This window comes from Martes martes (assembly GCF_963455335.1).
Source record: "Martes martes genome assembly, chromosome: 16".
Taxonomy (NCBI): Eukaryota; Metazoa; Chordata; class Mammalia; order Carnivora; family Mustelidae; genus Martes; species Martes martes.
Window position 1 is genome coordinate 20,161,317 of NC_137904.1, and position 19,271 is coordinate 20,180,587.

Genomic DNA, 19,271 nt, shown 5'->3' on the forward strand with positions numbered 1-19,271 from the left:
AAAGAGAGGACTGGGGCATCTGGGTGGCTCAGTGGGTTAAGACCCAACTCTTGATTTTGGCTCAGGTCATGATCTCAGAGTGTTGGGATCGAGCCCCCATTCGGGCTCCATGCTCAGTGGGGAGCCTGCTTCTCCCTCTGTCCCTCCCCCTGCTCGTGCTCTCTCTCCCTCTCTCTCCCCCTCTCAAATAAATAAATAAATCTTTAAAAAAAAGAGAGAGAGAGAGATTTTGGTTTGAATCTCGACTCTACCATCTTGGACGAATTCCCACCTTTTATTGAGTCTTATTTTTCTCAACCGTAAAATGGGGCTATTGATAGTTTTGTAATAATTTTTTTGGAACATTCAATGAGTGTATGTGATACCCCGGTTATGGATAGGTCAGTCAACACACCTTCATCTCCTTTGCTTCCCTGCCCCAGAGATCTCTCCATATGAGGTGCACAACTCTTGTTTCTTTCGAGTGGCTCAGTCTAGTTGGGAAGGCAAACAGGGAAGAGCGGGATCTCTGAAAGTCCCTGTGACTGGTGATCTTCTGGGTATAGAACTTCAGGCTCCATGAGCTGAACTTTCTGGAAGGTGATTTGTCATCTTGCGTCAAGGGGACTTTGACTCAATGTATCTGATTTAGGGAAAGGCCAAGAAATTCAGACAAAGCTTTATGCACAAAGATGTTCATTCCAACATTGTTTAGTTTAGCTGACTTTTTTTTTTTTTGAAGATTTTATTTAACTTTATTTGAGAGAGAGACAGAGAGCATGAGCTGCCGGGAGGAGAGGGAGAAGCAGACTCCCCATTGAGCAGGGAGCCCAACACGGGGCTCGATCCCAGGACCCCGGGATCATGACCTGAGCCCAAGATAGACTCTTAACCGGCTGAGCCACCCAGGTGCCCCACTGACTCTTGAAAGAATCAATAAGAACATTCGCATGGCGATAAACCAAACATATGATGTCAAGTATACAGTGATGTTCCCCTCTCCTTGGTCCCTGAGCTTTTAGTAGTCCTCCCAGGAGGCAACTAATAATACCAATTTTGTCATGATAATCTGTAACAGTGAAAAATGAGAAACAATGAAAATATTCCACAGATAAGCAAAATTATGGTCCGTCCATACAGAACTCTGCAATCTCTACACTGTTACCACACCGTTCTTCTGGTACTCAGCTGTGTGTTTCCTCTGGCCCAGCACATGTGTTTCCTCTGGCTCAGCACATGCTGTTCCCTCTGTCTGGAACCTCACCTCCCCCCCACCCTCCCAGTGGAGTTCGTCTCAATCTTCAAACTCTCCCAGCCTTCCCGCTTCTACTGCCAAGGGAAGTAGCTACTTGGATCTCTCTCTCTCTGGACTCCTCTTTTCAGGGTGTGAATGGGTGTGACCATTTGAGGAGTATCTGATTCCGACTGTGGGGGGTGGGGTCACTGCCTGCCAAGCCTCCTCACTGGAGAGCCTCACAGACAAGGCACCTAGAGAGCTGCTGAATGGATGAATGGTCTAAGTTAAGCAGAAGATGCAAGATGCAGAGCTCATATACAGCACAATCCCAATTTTATTGCTTTAAATAAAATTTTTATTTAAATTTTATATATCCCTACATAAATGAAGGAAGTACAGAGAGAAAGCACAGCAAGGCGCTGCTGATGGTTGTCAAGGGTAATGGGATTGTGATGATTTTTCTTCCTTTTCACTTCTCTGCTTTCCATGGTTTCCACAATTGGCAAGTATTACTTTAGAGTTAAAATAAATGATGAAGACTGGCTTTAAATAGAAAAACCTTACGGGGGAACATAGGGTTTGGGAACCACATGGGGAAAACCCGTGCCACTTCTCCCTGGGTCAAAGCTCCCGGGCCTGGGGTCAGAGGCTGGAATGTGTTGCTGGCTGGTCTCTGGAGAAAGCACAGGGCTCAGGACCACAGGGAGGAGGACAGCAGGGAGGAGGAGGCAAGTCAAGGCCTGGGACCTGAGATTCTTAGCTAGACCTTGCAAGATGTCTTTTTTTCCCCCCTCCATATTGTATTTCCTTTATTAAATATTAAATGCATACATCAAAGTATAATATGTTTAAGGGGCGCCTGGATGGCTCAATCGTTAAGCGTCTGCCTTCAGCTTGGGTCATAATCCCAGGGTCCTGGGATTGAGCCCTGAATCGGGCTCCCTGCTCAGCGGGAAGCCCACTTCTTCCTCTCCCACTCCCCCTGCTTATATTCCCTCTCTCCCTGTCTCTGTCCTTCAAATAAATAAATAAATAAAATCTTAAAAAAATATATACATAGTATGTTTAAGGAATAGAGAATAATAAAACAAACATCCCCGAGTCCACTGTTCAGATTAAGACACAGAACACTACAAATACATTTAGAGCATTCCCTGTAGGGGTCTTAAGTGGCCAGTCAGGACTCTGCAGAGGGCTCAGAAGAGAAAGACCTGTGAGGCAAGGCCTGAAGTACCTTGTAAACTCATTTATCCTCTCAGGCATGAGGTACCTGGTGGCCTTTGGCTGCTAAAACTTACTGTATATCTACATCTGCCCACAATAAGACTGCCTCAGCTAAGGAAAGCACCTGGCTTCTTTGCATTGGGCTCAGATTACATCAGCGCAATCATCCATTCAGTCCTTCAGTTTCCAGACGTGTGTAGGTGAGCTCCGTGCACCATCTGGGCACCCCTGCTGTGGGAGGCAGATGACTTTAAGAGAGTCGTGAGTGCCTAGACAGGAGGCAGCATGGAGGAGGGTGGGGGGTTGAACCCAGAGGGAAGGGTTTGGGGAGGCTTCCTGGGACAGGTCTTGTCTGAGCCAAGTCCTCAAGTACATAAGTTAGACTTCTTTGGTTGTAAGCAAGAGAAATCTAGTGTGACTGACTAAGTGAAAGAGGAACTCACCGGAAGGTGTGTTTGGTGCTGTGATTGAAAACCCAAATCAGGGACACCTGGGTGGCTCAGTTGGTTAGGCGGCTGCCTTCGGCTCAGGTCATGATCCCAGGGTACTGGGATCGAGTCCCACAACAGGCTCCTTGCTCAGCGGGGAGCCTACTTCTCCCTCTGCCTCTGCCTGCCTCTCTGTCTGCCTGTGCTTACTCTCTCTGACAAATAAATAAATAAAATCTTAAAAAAAAAAAAAAAGAAAAGAAAACCCAAATCAGGGACGCCTGGGCGGCTCAGGGGATCAAGTGTCTGCCTTCCGCTCAGGTCATGATCCCAGGGTCCTGGGATCAAGTCTCATATCAGGCTCCCTGCTTCATGGGGAGCCTGCTTCTCCCTCTACCTGCCACTCCTCCTCCGTGTGCAGGTGTTCTTTGTCTGACAAATAAATAAAATCTTTTAAAAAATGAAACTTAAAAAAAATCACAATGGCTATAACAAGAATTATTATGTCCTATAAGAAGGTTGGAGATCCCAGGATTGATTGATTCCTTGGCTTAATAAGATTATTATGATCCAGGTTCTTTCCATCTTTTCGCTCTGCAGTCTTTGGTGAACTGGCTTTGGCCTTTAGCCTTCAGGTCCCCTCATGGCCTAAAGACAGTGTGTTGGCTCCAGGCATTTCATCCTCACGGAGCCACACTCGGAGCGGAGCGGGAAGAGAGAACATCATTATGACCATTTTCAAAAGAAGGAAGAGTCTTACCCCACCCCCAGTCCTTCGGTTGACGTTCTTTGTGTCTCATTGGTCAGAGTGGAGTCACATCATCACTGACAATGGAGTAAACTAATAGAGACTGCCTCTGTCCCACTCCTGGGGAGGAGTGTAGCTCCTCTAGAGCACGTGACTACCTGGTAATTGAATGAAATCTGGATCTCTAGTTAACATATTAACATATAATGTACTATTAGCCCCAGGGGTACAGGTCTGTGAATCATCAGGCTTACACACTTCACGGCTCTCACCATAGCACATATTGTCCCCAATGTCCATAACCCAACCGCCCTCTCCCTAACCTCCCCCCCAACCACAACCCTCAGTTTGTTTTGTGAGATTTTTTTTTTTAAAGATTTATTTATTTATTTGACAGATAGAGATCACAAGTAGGCAGAGAGGCAGGCAGGAGGCGGGGGAAGCTGGCTCCCCGCTGAGCAGAGAGCATGATTTGGGGCTGGATCCCAGGACCCTGAGACCATGACCTGAGCCAAAAGCAGAGGCTTTAACCCACTGAGCCACCCAGGTGCCCCTGTTTTGTGAGATTAACAGTCTCTTATGGTTTTTGTCTTGAAATCTGGATCTTGATAGCCAAGAAGCCGGTGTTGGGCAGGCCGCTATGGAAAGCAAATGGGACCAAAGAAGAAGCTGAGCAACCCAGGTCTGGGAAGGGCAAGAACCAGGGTGGCTCTGGGAATCTTGGTAGAAAGAACCATTAGGCCCTGTCCTCAGGATGGCCGCACCAGGGAGGGATACAGCTCAACCCGAGCCACTGGTCTTCAGGTTCAGGTTGAAATTGCTAGGAGACAGCCTGATTGGCTGAGCCTGGCCGCTTGATTAATTGCCCTGCCTCCTGAATCACCTGGAAAGGGGGAAGGGATGGTCCTCCCCAGGGAACTTGGGGAACTGCTTCCCCAAGAAGACAGAGAGGAGGGAGCCGGAAGACCCTGAGCTGAGATGAGGGGGAAGAGGGGGAAGAGTGGAAATGAGGGGAGCAGACCCACGAGCTCAGCTGGAGGGACCTCACATCAGGGTGGGATTCTTTTTTTTTTTTTTTTTTTTTATTTATTTGACGGAGAGAGAGAGATCACAAGTAGGCAGGGAGGCAGGCAGAGAAAGGGGGCAGCAGGCTCCCTGCTGAGCAGAGAGCCTGATGCAGGCTAGATCCCAGGGTCCTGGGATCAAGACCTGAGCCAGAGGCAGAGGCTTTAACCCACTGAGCCACCCAGGCGCCGCCCAGGTGTGTGTGGGGGGCGGGTTCTTATTTGCAAGCAAAAGACACACCAGCCTTGACTAATTTAAGTAAAAAGCAGATCTATTTACAGGTAACCCACAGGCTCTTCCAAACGGTTGGGAGCTCTACAGACAGGAGCGATCCCCCAAACAAAGACAAAGATACTTCCGGCTTGTACCTCCAGTGTCTGTTACAGCCCCTGCCACTGTCCTTGTAAGCATCGGCCCCAGCTTAATTGCGCCATTAAGTCCTAGTTCAAAGTCTGGGTTACAGGCCTTGCCCAGTCTTCAGGGAAGGCTGGGAAAGTGCAGGCTTGACCTTTTCAGCTTCCACAAGGAGGTAAGGACTCATTTACATAAATTGGGAGATCTCCCAAACACGGGAAGCGGGTTTAGTAGCTGGGTAGGCAAGAGGAGTGACACATGTCCACAATGTACTATCCTGAAGGCATCTGGGGAAGACTGAGCTCACAGAAGTGAGGAACTGGGTCTTTTGTCCCCAGAGCCCTCCTGGCATGGTGCCCAGCCCCAAGGAAGGGGTGGAGGGAATGTTTGCTGAGCACGTTCTGTCAGCAGGGGAGTGACATGAGCAGACTTCATCAGAGGGGCTGGAGAGCCCCAGCCTCCAGCAGGCAGTGAGGAGGACTTGGGCAGGGGCTGGGCAGCAGGCACCGGAAACCTGGGTTTGCAAACACCTACCTTCTTGTCCCCCACAGACCTCTCATGTGACTGGGGTAGTTTGATTTAAACTCCCACCCTCCTCCATACCTTGGCTCTCAGCTAATGACCCCCTTTTTTTTTTTTTTAAGATTTTATTTATTTATTTGACACACAGAGATCACCAGTAGGCAGAGAGGCAGGCAGAGAGAGGGGAGGAAGCAGGCTCCCTGCTGAGCAGAGAGCCCGATGGAGGGCTCGATCCCAGGACCCTGAGATCATGACCTGAGCCAAAGACAGTGGCCCAACCTAGGTGCCCCTAATGACCCTTTTTTACTTCAGGGAGACAAGAAGGCCGGGGAGGTAACTCCGTCATCCTGTCATTCGCACAGACCTGAGTCCCTCCCCTGAGTCCCTCCCGTTGCTTCAGCGCTCAGGGGTCTCGGTTCCTTTGGCCCTACCACTTCTGCTTCAGTTTCTTCCCTCTCCCTCCTCCCAAATCATGCCCACAAACCTGCAAACAAGCTCTAGTTTCTTCCATCTTTAAAAAGCAGACAACCTCCCAGGACTCCACCCCTCTCTGGGTGCTGCCCTGTTTCTCTGCCCCCTTCACAGCAAAGTTTCTGAATGAGTGGCCTCTGGGTGCTCACAGACACTGCTCCCTGACGCCAGCACCCCACCCCAGGTTTCTTCCCTGTCCCACTGAGGACAGACTGGGCCATGTGACTGACTCTGACCAATGAAACATGAGCAGGAAGGCTGTGTGCTGCTTGAAACAGAAGCCTGTAGTTGCCCACAGTATCTGTCCCTTCTGTCCCCTTTGCTGTGAGACAGGTAGGGTTCTGGGTAGAAGATGTGTTCTCCACCCAGATCCCTGAGCAAGAAACCAGCCTCCATGAGCCACTGAGACCCTGGGGCCACTTGTCACATTTCCATGCCCTAACTTGTCCTGACTGACCCAGTGCTGTCTCCCCATTCACTCTTCCTCCTCTTCTAGCGTGCATTCCGCGCCCACCTTTCTCCCAGAAATGAACTTTCTGGCATCACCAGTTATCTCCATGTTGCCGAACAGCCGTGCTTCATCTCTCAGCCCCCATCATGGCGGAGTCCGCCTTCCTTCTTGAACCACTCTTGGCTTCGGTCACACCACGTGCCGTGGCTTTCCTTTGACGTCACTGGCCACTCCTTCTCCTTTACATTCCAAAATTGTGTTGCTGGAGGCCTCGATCCTGTGGCTTGATAGGTGGCTTCATCCATTCCCACAGATTTAAATACCATCTCTATGCCCATGACTCCTGAGTGTGCTTCTCACCTCCGGTTTGCCGCCAGTTAAACATCTCTGTCAGGCTCCGCAGACTTCGCATGTCCTAAATGGAGCTCCCCAAAGCAGGCCCCTGTGCCTGCTTTCCCAGGGTTCCTCCAGTCTCACTGTACCCTTATCCTCTGGAGCCACCCCATCCCTTCCTCACCCTGGTCCACCCGTGTGTCCTGTGAATTCTACACCCTAAACATTTCTCATTCTGTCTACTGCACTCTGATTCCATGGCCCCACCCCTCTTTTTGTCACCCCCATCTATGCTCCAGTAGCAGCCCCTCAAATCCCATCATGCTGCTCCCACATCACGCTCTTCTGTGGCTGCTCACCACACCCAGAATTAGATCCAAACTCTTCAACTGAGGCTTTCAAGTCCCTACAAAGCCTGCCTCCTACTTTTCTGACTGCATCTCCTGCCCTTCCCTTCTTCCCTCATCTATCCTAAGTTTGGTCCTTTCCCATGGCCTTTGCACCTGCTGTTCCCTCTGTTCTTTGGCTCCTTTCTTTCCTTTAGGTTTCAACTCAAGTGTTGCTGCTCAGGGAGGCCCTGCATGAGCACACAAACTAATGCAAGTACCCACCCCTCATTTGTCTCAGTCTTTCTTTTTTTTTTTTTTTAAGACTTTTTTTTTATTTATTTGAGAGAGAGAGAGACAGAGATAGCGAGGGAGAGCATGAGCAGGGAGGAGAGGAAGGCAGAGGCTCAACCAACTGAGCCACCCAGGTGCCCCAATTTGTCTCCATCTTAACCTCCTTGTGTCCCCAGTGTCTACCACCCTTTGTCAGTTGGGTCTTGTCTGGTGCCTTTGCTTAATCATCTCCCTGCTAGAGTGTGTAGGCTCTGTGAGGGAAGGAGCTGGATCTCACTGTTGCAGCACAAAGCTCAGAGCAAACTCGTGTGAATGAAGGAGTCAGGGGACAGATTCAGAACGGGGTGGTCAGGTGATCAATACCCCAGGTGTGAATTCTGAACACCTTTCGCTGACAACAAGGAAAGGGTGGCTGTTCCAAGAACTAGGAACAAGGGTTCCTGGAAGAGAGTTCTGTACCTGCTTCTCACAGGCTGGGTCCGGTCTCCTGTTTCGTGTCAGCCAGTGCGAGGGCCTTCAGGATTTGGTAGATCCCCGGCCCTACTCTCTCTCCCTCACATCCCCTCAGTGACCCCCAGTCAGGCAATAGACACTTGCCCCTGGGGACAGTCCCAGGCCCACAGAAGTTCACCTGCCCCACCAAACACACCTGAGATACCACTCCAGTTTCAGTGAACCTGTCTGGGTGCAGGTCAGTCCACAGTTTGCTGTGGTTCTGAGGGAGGGACAGTGGGCTCCAGGGTTTGGAGGGAGGAGGCAGGACTCAGAGAGTTCTCGAAACCTCCTGGGAAGGACTGGCTCTCAGAAGCCCACGGCCCTCAGCCTTGGGCTGTCATAGCCCAGAGTCTGGGGCCCCCAAACTGAGAAGCAAATTTGAATAACATGGGACACATTTTATGAGCCCCAGATGGGCTTCCCGAGCTGAAGGTAGAGCCCGAATACCTGGGGCATTCTGCAGAGAGTCGGCAGCTCCAGATGGAGATGGATGGACTGGGAGAAAGGGCAAAGTAGAGAGGTCAAGACCCCATCCCCACCTGCTGTGCCCTGGGGGCAGCCAAGGCCTGGCAAGGAAGGAACTTGAACCTAAGTCTGAGCCCGGACTCCGTGTCTGATCTGTCAGGTCTCTCTGCCACAACTCCGGGCTCTGGGAGGGCAGGGTGGATGGGTGAAAGCCAGGGTATACTGGGGGTTGGGGAGAACCCCGAGGGGGTGAGCAGCAGCTCCCTTGATAACACTACCAGTAATACGATCATCACCCTTGGCAATGCCTCTCCTTCAGCTTGCCCCGGGCTACGGTTCAGGGGCACAGCCTCACTGAGCGCTTCCAACACCCAGTAAGGCAGGTGCTCGGCCTCCCAATTCCTGGACTGAAAAACTGAGGCCTTGGAAGTTTAGTGACCCGCCTAGGTTGCCCAGCTAAAGGGTGCTCCCAGTGGGGCTGGTCCCAAAGCCAGGCAATACTGGGGTATAGAACTGCTCACGCCAGCCTCCAGCATCCCACCTGCGAGAGCTCGGCGACCCGGTTAGCACGGCCTCCCAGCCACTCCTGTGCAGGGGGCTCGTCATGGCAGGAAAAAGCCAAGGACTCTTCTGGTAAGGGCCCACTGGCTTCCCACCTGCTGAGAGTGACCCTAGAGTAGGTAGGGCATTGAGCCTGTAGGGAGGAGAGCGGAAGCTAAAGACAAAGCCAGAGTGAGTGTCGAGATAAAACGGGGAGATCGGGGGCACCTGGGTGGCTCAGTGGGTTAAAGCCTCTGCCTTCGGCTTGGGTCATGATCCCAGGGTCTTGGGATCGAGCCCCACATCAGGCTCTCTGCTCAGCAGGGAGCCTGCTTCCCTCTCTCTCTACCTGCCTCTCTGCCTGCTTGTGATCTCTGTCTGTCGAATAAATAAATAAAATTTTTAAAAACAACAACAAAAAAAACCCGGGGAGATCGCAGACCCGGCCCCCTCTCTGGGCTGGAGTTCAGGGATGCTGCAGGACGAAAGCCCTGAGGCTGCCAGCCCCCTTGGTGGCCTCCAGAGATAAACATGAGCTTGCACCCACACGTGCCTGTACTCAGATACTGCATACACATGTATATGAGGCCATGTACATGCACTGCTAAACACACACAATAGCACACGTGTGCACAGAAATGCATTCAGATCCATGTGCACACACATAGGTTCCGTGTAGGCTGGGCCTGCTTCCCAGGCTGCAGGCAGTAGACCTGAGGCATGGGTTTCTAGAGAACACTCATGCTTCCTGCCTGTGTGTCACCTCCCCTTCCTGGGCCCAGAGATTTTGGTTTTCAGAAGGATGGCTTGGTCTTGGCCTCAGATAGGGTGATCGACTTGTCCTGGTTTGTTTGGGACTTACCGGTTTTAGCCCTGAAAGTCCCAAGTCCTGGGAGAGCCCTGAGTCCCAGGCCAAGCTCTGTTGGTCAACTGCCCCTTGGACAGGCCTGGTGTGTATCTTCCCTTGCCGAACTCTCCCCACACTCTGTCCCTTCTCTGATGGCCCAGGGACCATCGAGAGAGAGCCACAGCTGAGGCTGCTCTTCCTGGAGGCCTCGGTATTAATAAGAACCACTCTGTTTATTGAGCACCTGCTATGTTCCAGGCACCATTCTAGGCCCCAGGGGCTCATCAGGGAACGCCCCAGACAAAATCACTGTCCTCAGGGAGTTGACATTCAGTGGGAGAGGACAGAAAAGGAACAAGATAAATAAATAAATGAGATAATTTATTAGAGGAGGATGAGTGTTAAGCAGGGAAGTAAAATAGGGATGGGTTCCTTCCCTATTTTAAATAGGCTGCTCTGGAAGGCCTGACTGAGAATGTGACCCTGGGAGAGACCGGAAGGCTGGGGTCAGGGCAGGGGCCCTGCAGGTGTCCTGGGCAGCTCTCCAGGAGGAAGGAGCAGCCAAAGATTGGAGGCAGGACACACCCAACACGTGAATAAGAGGAGGAAGGAGGAAGAGGCTGGGGGAGGAAGGGCGGGAGTTGGGGGGCGGTGGCCAGGGCTCTGGTAAAGACTGAAGGGTCTTACTGAGCACAGTGGGGCCAAGGAGGGTTTGAGTGGAGGGGTCATGTGCTCTGATGCAGACTTGTGCTGCTGTGTTAGGAGACATGGAGGGGCGAGGCTGGGGGCCTGGGGACTGCTCAGGAGCCTATGGCACTAGGCCAGGGGAGAGATGACGGGGGCCCAGGCTGGGGTGGTAGCTGGGAAACACAGGTGGATTCTGGGTACGTTTTGAAGTTGCGCCCGCAGGACTCCCCGCAGACTGGGCATGAAGTTAGAGAGAGGAGTTGGCACGAGTCCGAGGTTCTTGTCTGAGAAGCCAGAATGAAGGCGCTGCCTTCACCAGACACAGAGAAGATGAGAAGATGCGGGTGAAGGCAGCTTGGGGGGTGGAGGAGCCGCGGCTCACCTTCGGAGGGACTGCGTTGGACACATGGAGGTCTGGAGGAGGCGGGTGGATCACAGGTGTCTTCGGTGGGGGCTGAGGAGGGAAGCCCCATCTCCCTGGACTGGCTTCCTTGTCTTCAGGGCTGGGCCAGGCTGGGGTGAGGGGACGCTACAGGAAGTGGCCTGCACTGGGGTATGGCATGGAGGGATGGTGCCAAGTGGGCTGGGGCGCCAGTAGCTCTGTCCAGTGCAGCCAGCCTGGCCCGAGGCTGTTATCTGACCAGCAGAGCCATTTGGTTAGCATTGATTGGCTCAGGGAAAAGCAGCTGGCAAGGCTGGGGCAGGAGGGTGGGGGAGAGAGGCCCTGTGGGGATGGCAGGGGCTGCAGAGCCAGAGGGATTGGCCACATGACTGACGAGTCTCTGAGGCTCCAGGAGCCCTGCGGACCTGCCTGGGGGCCTTCAGGGGATTCCAGTCCATGGGGCTGTCCCTGCGCAGGTGTAGGGAGAGGTGGTGGGGGGGGGAGGATCTAAGGCCAGGGAGGGCCTGGGAGGGCCTGCCCCAGGCAACTTGGAGCTTCTGGACTTGAAGGCAGGGGGTGAGGCCTGTTCCACCACCCTCTTCACCAGCTCTGTGGCCTCGACCAGCCTCTCCGCCCCCACCTCCAATCCCCGTGTGCCTCATTTCTTCTTCGATAGGTGTGGTGGTGTGAGGAGTCCATGTAAAGAACCTGATCCGTGTTTAGGACTGGGTCCTACTCCTTGGTTAGCTCCCTCCTGCTTCCAGGGTGGGCAAGCTGCAGGCCCCCTGCCACTCTGGTCATCTGGCCTGGGACTGGACCAGAGGTCCTGTCAGTGCTGGTTCCAATGGTGACCTCTCTGGCCTCCCCAGGCCTGGGTGTCCCCAGCCTCGCAGAACTGGTGTTACAGCTTCCTGGAAGCTCTGGCTACTCATAGAGGCAGAGAGTAAAGGGGGTCTGGGGTAAGAGGGGGGCACACTATCTGTTTCCCCACCTCAGTGCCTTTGCATATGCTGTGCTTTCTGCCTGTTATGCCCTTCCCACGCATCCTGCCAGGTCCAGCTCCACAGGACCCTTCATAAGCACATCTGGGGTTGCTGAGTAGCCTGGATGAGCTGCTGCCCATGTTCCAGCCACTCATCCCCTCCCCTTGCAAGGTCCCTCCCAGCAGGTGAAGGGTTTTGTGTTTTGTAGGAAGGAGGACGTGTAAACAATACAATCTCTACTGGGGGTATTCTCTATGCTACCAGGGGAGCAGAAGGCTTCATGGAGGAGGTGGCATAGGGGTGGCAGAGACCTTCCCTGAGCTTCCCCTTATATATACACCCTTAGGTGCCTACTCTGGGCCTCAGCACTTAACCAGACTGCCTGGGATTGGGGGCCCCTCTATCTGCTAATGAACCCATGAGGGCTGCCCAGTTAACCCCAGGGCTCCTGCCTGGGCTCCTCCCTGCCCTAGCACATTGGACACTGCAAGAGGGCAAGTACTGAAAGGAGGAAAGAATGAATGAGCCTGCGGAGCCTCAGGTGAGCTCAGATGTGTGGGAGGCCAGGAGTTTTGGGAGTAGCTGAGCAGTCAGTGGGGCGCATGTCCCTGGAGGAGAGAAGGAGGAGAGCCTGAGGAAGGGGGGATGAGGCCCAGCCTGGCTTTCTTCAGCCCCTTGAGGCAGAGCAGCAACCCCTGCTACACCAGGAGAGGGCTGAGGATGTAGATGGGAGGGGATGCAACTCCCCTTCACAGGATGCTAATTTGTGATCTTAAAGTACTCAGCAAAGACACCCGCCTCATTGTTAGTACCTTAATCAGGCAATCAGCGGGGTTGGGGCTCCCACTGGCACAAGGTGGGGGGCACAGGAGGAGCTGCCTGGCTGGGTGATGGTCCAGGACTGAAGCACCCATTGGCTTGAGCACAGGGGCTAGAGGTGGGTGAGTTTGGCTGGGAAGGCTGGTCCAGGGCCTTGGAGATGGGACCAGCTTCCAGGGTGGAGAAGCAAATTCAGCAGGGACCCACCCCAGTGCCCAGTGGAAGGAGGCAGGGGTAGGGCAAGGACAGGTTCCCTGGGCTGGCTCCCAGGCATGTGGACAGCACAGAAGGATGGAGAGCGGCTCCAAGCAGTTGGCTGGGGGCCCTGCCTCCTCCTGGGCCCCTCTCATAGGAAGGACATAGAGGGCTCCTGCCCTGGCTCCTGCCTTGACCCCACACACCTGCTGGCTGCTCAGCCCATGCCTAAATTTGGGGGATTTGGTTTTTTTCATCCAAACTGGGTTCTCTGCTTGGTTTCCCTGTGCCCCGACATTCCCTGGGGGCACCTAGGAATCTTCTAGACACCTTCTAAGGAAGGGTTATGGCTCTCCTTGGGGCCCCCAGCTTCTCAGGGGACACTTCAGAGAAGCCCAGCCGCGGTGCCTTATGGGGACACAGCCACAACATCAGGTGGAAGGGTTGTCGGCCCCCATCCAGGTCTGTTGGGGCCAGGGAAACCCCCCACCACGTAGTAATGCTGGGGATCAGAGAAGTGCAAGCAGGAGCACTTTGTAAACTTCATAAGCTGCATAAATGTCAAGTGGTATTAGTACTAAGCCTGCCATAGCTTACCCCTGCCCCCAGGGTCTGGTGTGGCACTGTGTGTCCCACAAGCACCAGTTCATGGCCATGGCCTGGTCCCCTTTAGCACAATGAGCCCTGTGAAGGCCCTTGAGCTGGGAGGAGCCCCCCAGGCCCCCCCAGAATGGCAAGGTGGGGACCGCTTCACTTGGGTGAGGTTCCTGGGAGACAGCAGCCTGGGCAGGGGTGAGGGGTGCCTGCCGAGAGAGGGGAAAAGGGGTGTCAGATTCTGTGGAAGCTGCAGCCAGTGTGGAGTGGGCCCTCCTCCCACCCCTGGCTTTTGGAGGTTCAAAGCATCTCGCAGGCTCCCTGAGACTCAGTTGGGGCTTGGCGTCCAGGCTCCTAGTCCCTCACACTCTTGCTTCCCTCTGCACAGCTGGGACCCCCTGCCAGACTGTGGTGGGCAATGGGGGCCCCAAGGTCAGACCTGAGTCTCCATGTAGGGCACACTGGCAAAGCGATCACCTCCTACTCATGTTACAGAGAGGGAAACTGAGGCTGAGGCCTGCAGGCCATCTACTGGTGGTGATGACTGAAGACACCACAGGAACCACCTAGAGCGTGGCCCAGCCCGGAAAGGGTCCTTACAGCTGCACTGCCACCACCACCGCCGCCACCGAGGTCATAATTGCTCTGAAATCGCAACCGAACCCAATTATGCAAAAACGAAATTATATGCGATGATTTTTATGTTGAAAACGTTCGGTGGAAGCCGGGTGATTACAGGGGGACGGGAAGCAGCTGCCACTCTCTGGGAGCCCATAACTCCCAACAGCTGGGAACTGTCACTTATTTATGATGCTGTTTCTGCCGGGAATGAGGGGGTGGCAGTGGCGGCTGGGCCTGCCTGAGACTGGCCAGGAGGCTAGGCCAGCAGCAGGCCTGGGAGCCTGGCCTAGTGGCCCGGGTGAGGCTGGGAGCAGGCCGGTCAGAGAGTGGCCAGGAGTGTGAGTTCTTTCTATACACTTTGGGCAGAGCTGACAGCAGGAATCAGCTGAGCTGCCCCAGGCCCTGGCCTTCTCCCCAGAGGCCCGGCCGGCCAAGCTGGAAGGGACGGGCAAGAGGCCAAATCTGGGCAGGGACGAGGTGGCTGCCTGGCCCTGCAGGGTGGGGGCTACCGGCCTGGAGCCTGTCCTTGCACGCCGTCGCGCCTGCCGGGCAGCCTGGGGCAGCTGCGGCCCTGGAAAAAGGCAGGTAATGATGATCGTCTATAATGAGGCCGCTCGGATAATGAGCACAGGGCTATTATCCGACCACAGGCTGGACACATCCGAAAATAAATTATTTTAAGGATCCATTAACGAATGCCTAATTAATGCCCAATTAGAGGGAAGCTACAGAGGAAATGCTCCGGACGGTCGAGAGGCAAAGCCTTGTTTGCAACCACCAGTCGGGAGCACACAGCCTGGGAGTGAGGTGCGGAGAGGGGAGGGGCCAGAAGATGGACCAGATAGGGGGGCAGCCTCACTCCACAGCGCCCGGGGCCCCAAAACCAGGCAGCCCTGGTGTCTCCCCCCAGCCTTCACACACGCCCCTTAGCACATCCTCACAGCGCCACAAGGAACACTAGTACTATTTAGAAATGAGGAAACTGAGTCACAGAGCACTGTCACGTATTTGAGGACACAGAAGGCACCCTAAATGAGACAGCTTTAGAGATGAACTTTGGTGTCTTGCATGCATGCTTTGTTATTAAGAAGACGCTAAAAGACTTGGGGCGCCTGGGTGGCTCAGTCGTTGGGCGTCTGCCTTGTTCAGTCGTTGGGCGTGTGCCTTTGGCTCAGGTCATGATCCCGGAGTCCTGGGATCGAGCCCCTGCATCGGGCTCCCTGTTTCTCCCTCTTCCACTCCCGTGCTTCTGTTCCCTCTCTCACGGTGTCTTTCTCTGTCAAATAAATAAAATATTTAAAAAAAAATACATTAAAGGACTCTTCAGGCCTCCATGTATTTATTTTGTTAGACCAGGAGTCTGATTCAGTACATGTTCATGTGCTGTTATAGGAGTAAGTGGCAGAGCTGGTAGAGAGGAACCCCCACCCCAGCACTGCCCGCGGGAGTCTGAGGGCGGGGCTAGGGCTTGGGGCGGGGCTAGGACTTGGGGGCGGGACTTAGGGTACGGCACGCGTTCCTGGCACGCGTTCCTGGCGCGCGTCCCGGAGCTCTCCTCGCAGCTGGGCCTGTGGCTGGCCCCCTCCGCGGGAGTGGAGCGCCAGAGTGTCATCTGTGGCCCCTCTTGGGCCTGACCCCTGCCTTCCTCCCAGCAGGAACCTCCCTCAGAGGGCTGCCATCCCAGACCGCCGGGCTGGGCACAGCCCAGGACAGAGCCCTGCCAAGGGGTGGGGGGATGGTGCGCCCGTCCGTCCCCCGCCTCCCCGAGCCCCCCCTGACCTGGCTGTGCTCTCTCTCCCCTCCCCATCCCCCCCTCCCCCCGCCAGGGTGCTGTGTGGAACTATTGCTGCTGCTGCTGGCCGGGGAACTGCCCCTGGGCGGCGGCTGCCCGCGGGACTGCGTGTGCTACCCGGCACCCATGACGGTCAGCTGCCAGGCGCACAACTTCGCCGCCATCCCCGAGGGCATCCCGGAGGACAGCGAACGCATCTTCCTGCAGAACAACCGCATCACCGTCCTCCAGCAGGGCCACTTCAGCCCGGCTATGGTCACCCTGTGGATCTACTCCAACAACATCACTTTCATTGACCCCAACACCTTCGAGGGCTTCGTGCACCTGGAGGAGCTGGACCTTGGCGACAACCGGCAGCTGCGGACGCTGGCGCCGGAGACCTTCCAGGGCCTGGTGAAGCTGCACGCCCTCTACCTCTACAAGTGCGGGCTCGGCGCCCTGCCCGCAGGCATCTTCAGCGGGCTGCACAGCCTGCAGTACCTCTACCTGCAGGACAATCACATCGAGTACCTCCAGGACGACATCTTCGTGGACCTGGTCAACCTCAGCCACCTGTTCCTCCATGGCAACAAGCTGTGGAGCCTGGGCCAGGACACGTTCCGGGGACTGGTGAACTTGGACCGGCTGCTGCTGCATGAGAACCAGCTGCAATGGGTCCACCACAAGGCTTTCCACGACCTCCGCCGGCTGACCACCCTCTTTCTCTTCAACAACAGCCTGTCGGAGCTGCAGGGCGACTGCCTGGCGCCCTTGGGAGCCCTGGAGTTCCTCCGCCTCAACGGGAATGCCTGGGACTGCGGCTGCCGGGCGCACTCGCTGTGGGAATGGCTGCGGAGGTTCCGCGGCTCCAGCTCTGCGGTGCCCTGCGCCTCCCCCGAGGCGCGCCAAGGCCAGGACCTGAAGCTGCTGAGGGCCGAGGACTTCCGGAACTGCACCGGGCCAGCCTCGCCGCACCAGATCAAGTCGCACACGCTCACCACCACCGACAGGGCCGCCCGCAAGGAGCACTACCCGCCCCGCAGCCCTGCCAGGGACAAGGGCCACCCGCATGGCCACCTGCCCGGCTCCCGCCCAGGCTACAGGAAGCCCGGCAAGAACTGCACCAGCCACAGGAATCGCAACCAGGTGTCCAAGGCGGGCGCCGGGAAGCAGGCCCACGAGCTGCAGGACTACGCCCCTGACTACCAGCACAAGTTCAGCTTTGACATCATGCCCACCGCCCGGCCCAAGAGGAAGGGCAAGTGTGCCCGCAGGACCCCCATCCGTGCCCCCAGCGGGGTGCAGCAGGCCTCTTCGGGCAGTTCACTGGGAACCTCCCTCCTGGCCTGGATACTGGGGCTGGTGGTCACTCTCCGCTGAGGACCTGGGCCGCCAGCACCCAGCACTGCCACACATCCACCAAGGAACAGAATCTCTTTTCTTTTTTTGAACAAGCAGAGGGTCTGCTGGGTTTCGGGCAAAGGCTGGTAAAGGCTTCAGCTGCTGTCTGGGCCCTGCCCGTGGATTATAAAACCCAAAGTGTACAGCCCCAAAGTGGGAAGGGATTTGAGCATCACACCCAGCTGTCCCGGCCAGGCCCTGGCAAGTGCCCGCAGACAGCATCCATCCAGCAAGGCAGTTAAAGCACGCAAAATGAATCCTTCATTAGCAACAATGGGACAGTGCCCCCCGTGCCCCCCAGGAGCTGGGCTCTGTGGAATCCCGGTCACTGCAGAGGTCTGAAGGGCCCCGCCATTCCTGGAGGAAGCAGGACTCAGAGGAGAACAGACAAGGCTCACCCAAGCGGCTGGGTGGCCCAGCCATCTGGGAGCACAGGAGCAAGTGGCATTTTGGCCCTTGCCTGAGGCCACAGAGTCAACCTGCCCTCACTCCAGCCCTTAGTCTCTCCCCCCGGGGGGAACGCCTCTCATTCCTGATGTCTCAGGCAACCCTGGCAGACCCAGGCCCAGCTGCTGGGCTCCAAGAACCAATTACCAAAGGAAAGATCATCAGAGGCTGAAATTCAGAACTGCATCGAATGCAGTGAGGCTCTCACAGGAGGTGCAGTTATAACTTGACTTATAACTAAACTTGACTTATAACTTGACTTATAACTAAGTCAACTTATATATATATACATGTATATATATATACACACTGTCCACACACATGCACAAGGCCCCTCCCCACCCCCCTACCAAACTGTATGTCTTCTCATGTTTATAAACTATACAGAAAACTATATCTGTTGAACTAAGGGTTGTATTGGTGATTTCTAGCAAGAGAAGAGTTGTAGGGTTTTTGTCTAGAATCCCAACCTGGCAATGACAGTCCCCATCATAACCTGGGTTTGCCAGGGCCTAGGGCAAAGTGTCAGTGGGAAGGGCCAGGGAGAAGAAGGGGAGGCAGCAAGAATCACTTCAGGGGACCAATCTTCTTCGATGTTTAGAGCATCGCTTTGTTTTTATATGCAACACAAGTCTGGCTGCCGCCCCAGAGCACCCCATCACCTCCACTGTACCAGGGGTTGTCGTCAGGGGCGAGAAGTGAGAAGCAGCTCATGGGACATCAGGGAGCCAGGCCCTAGGGGAGGGCTTGATGGAGAAGGGGACCAGGAGGGGCTCTGGGTCTTTTTTTTTTGCCGACAGGCAGGCAGCAACCACAGTGTTAGCCCAAGAGGCCGGGCAGTGTCATCGTCGGCCTAGCATTTTTGCCAGTGACGGTCTGGACAGGCTGGGGAGACTCCGGGCATGAGCCCAGGACTCCAGCACGGCTCAGCTGCTGAATTTTTCCTTGAGGCTCTTTGATGGCCAGCCCAGCAAGGGTCCTGTGCTCGGTGGCAGGAGGGAAAGCATCAGGTGGCCTTAGCAGAAGGGGAACAAAGAGGGCATTTCAAGAACCATCTCAGGCATTTCTGCGTTATGGAGGCCCCCTACCTCCTGGCCCTTCTGAAGATGCCCGGGGACCGGCGGCAGTGGCAGAGGGGGCCAGACTCAGGGGTCAGGAGTGGGGATGTGTGCAGGGCATGGAACAGGCAAACCCAGTCAGGGGACAGTGGCTCCAGTCAAGGTTGGCCATGCTGCTGGCCAGGGCCCCGCTGGGCGCCATCTCCTCTGAGCTCTGCCCAAACCTGAATTCCCCACCAGAGAGGATGTGTGTGAGGAGCAAGAAACACCGAATCCAATGAAGAGAGAAAAACAATAATAAAAAAATTTCTCTTGGACAAGAACCCTGTTTCTCATTTCCTAACCCTACATTCCCGAAGTGGTAGCAGATCGCAGGCTTTTGTGGGGTGGGTGAGCCTGGCCGGGCACAGCGTATTTGCTGGCGGGAGGAGCCATATGGGGCAGGGGCACGCTGACTCACTGGGATGCATGTGTGCACACGCGTGCGAACACACGCACACACACACACGTTCTCTGTTCTAGGGTTCTTCCCTC

At 55.0% G+C, this 19,271-nt stretch overlaps 1 protein-coding gene across 1 annotated transcript in view; it reads left to right on the forward strand.

Moving 5' to 3' along the window:
• Window positions 1-19,050, forward strand: part of RTN4RL1 (reticulon 4 receptor like 1) — a 68,363-nt gene extending 49,313 nt beyond the window's left edge. Inside the window, exon 2 of the mRNA XM_080827361.1 lies at window positions 15,887-19,050. Coding sequence (XP_080683487.1) covers window positions 15,887-17,211 — 1,325 coding nt within the window. The 3' untranslated portion in view covers window positions 17,212-19,050. The remainder of the gene's footprint in view (window positions 1-15,886) is intronic.
• Window positions 19,051-19,271: the final 221 nt, after the last annotated feature.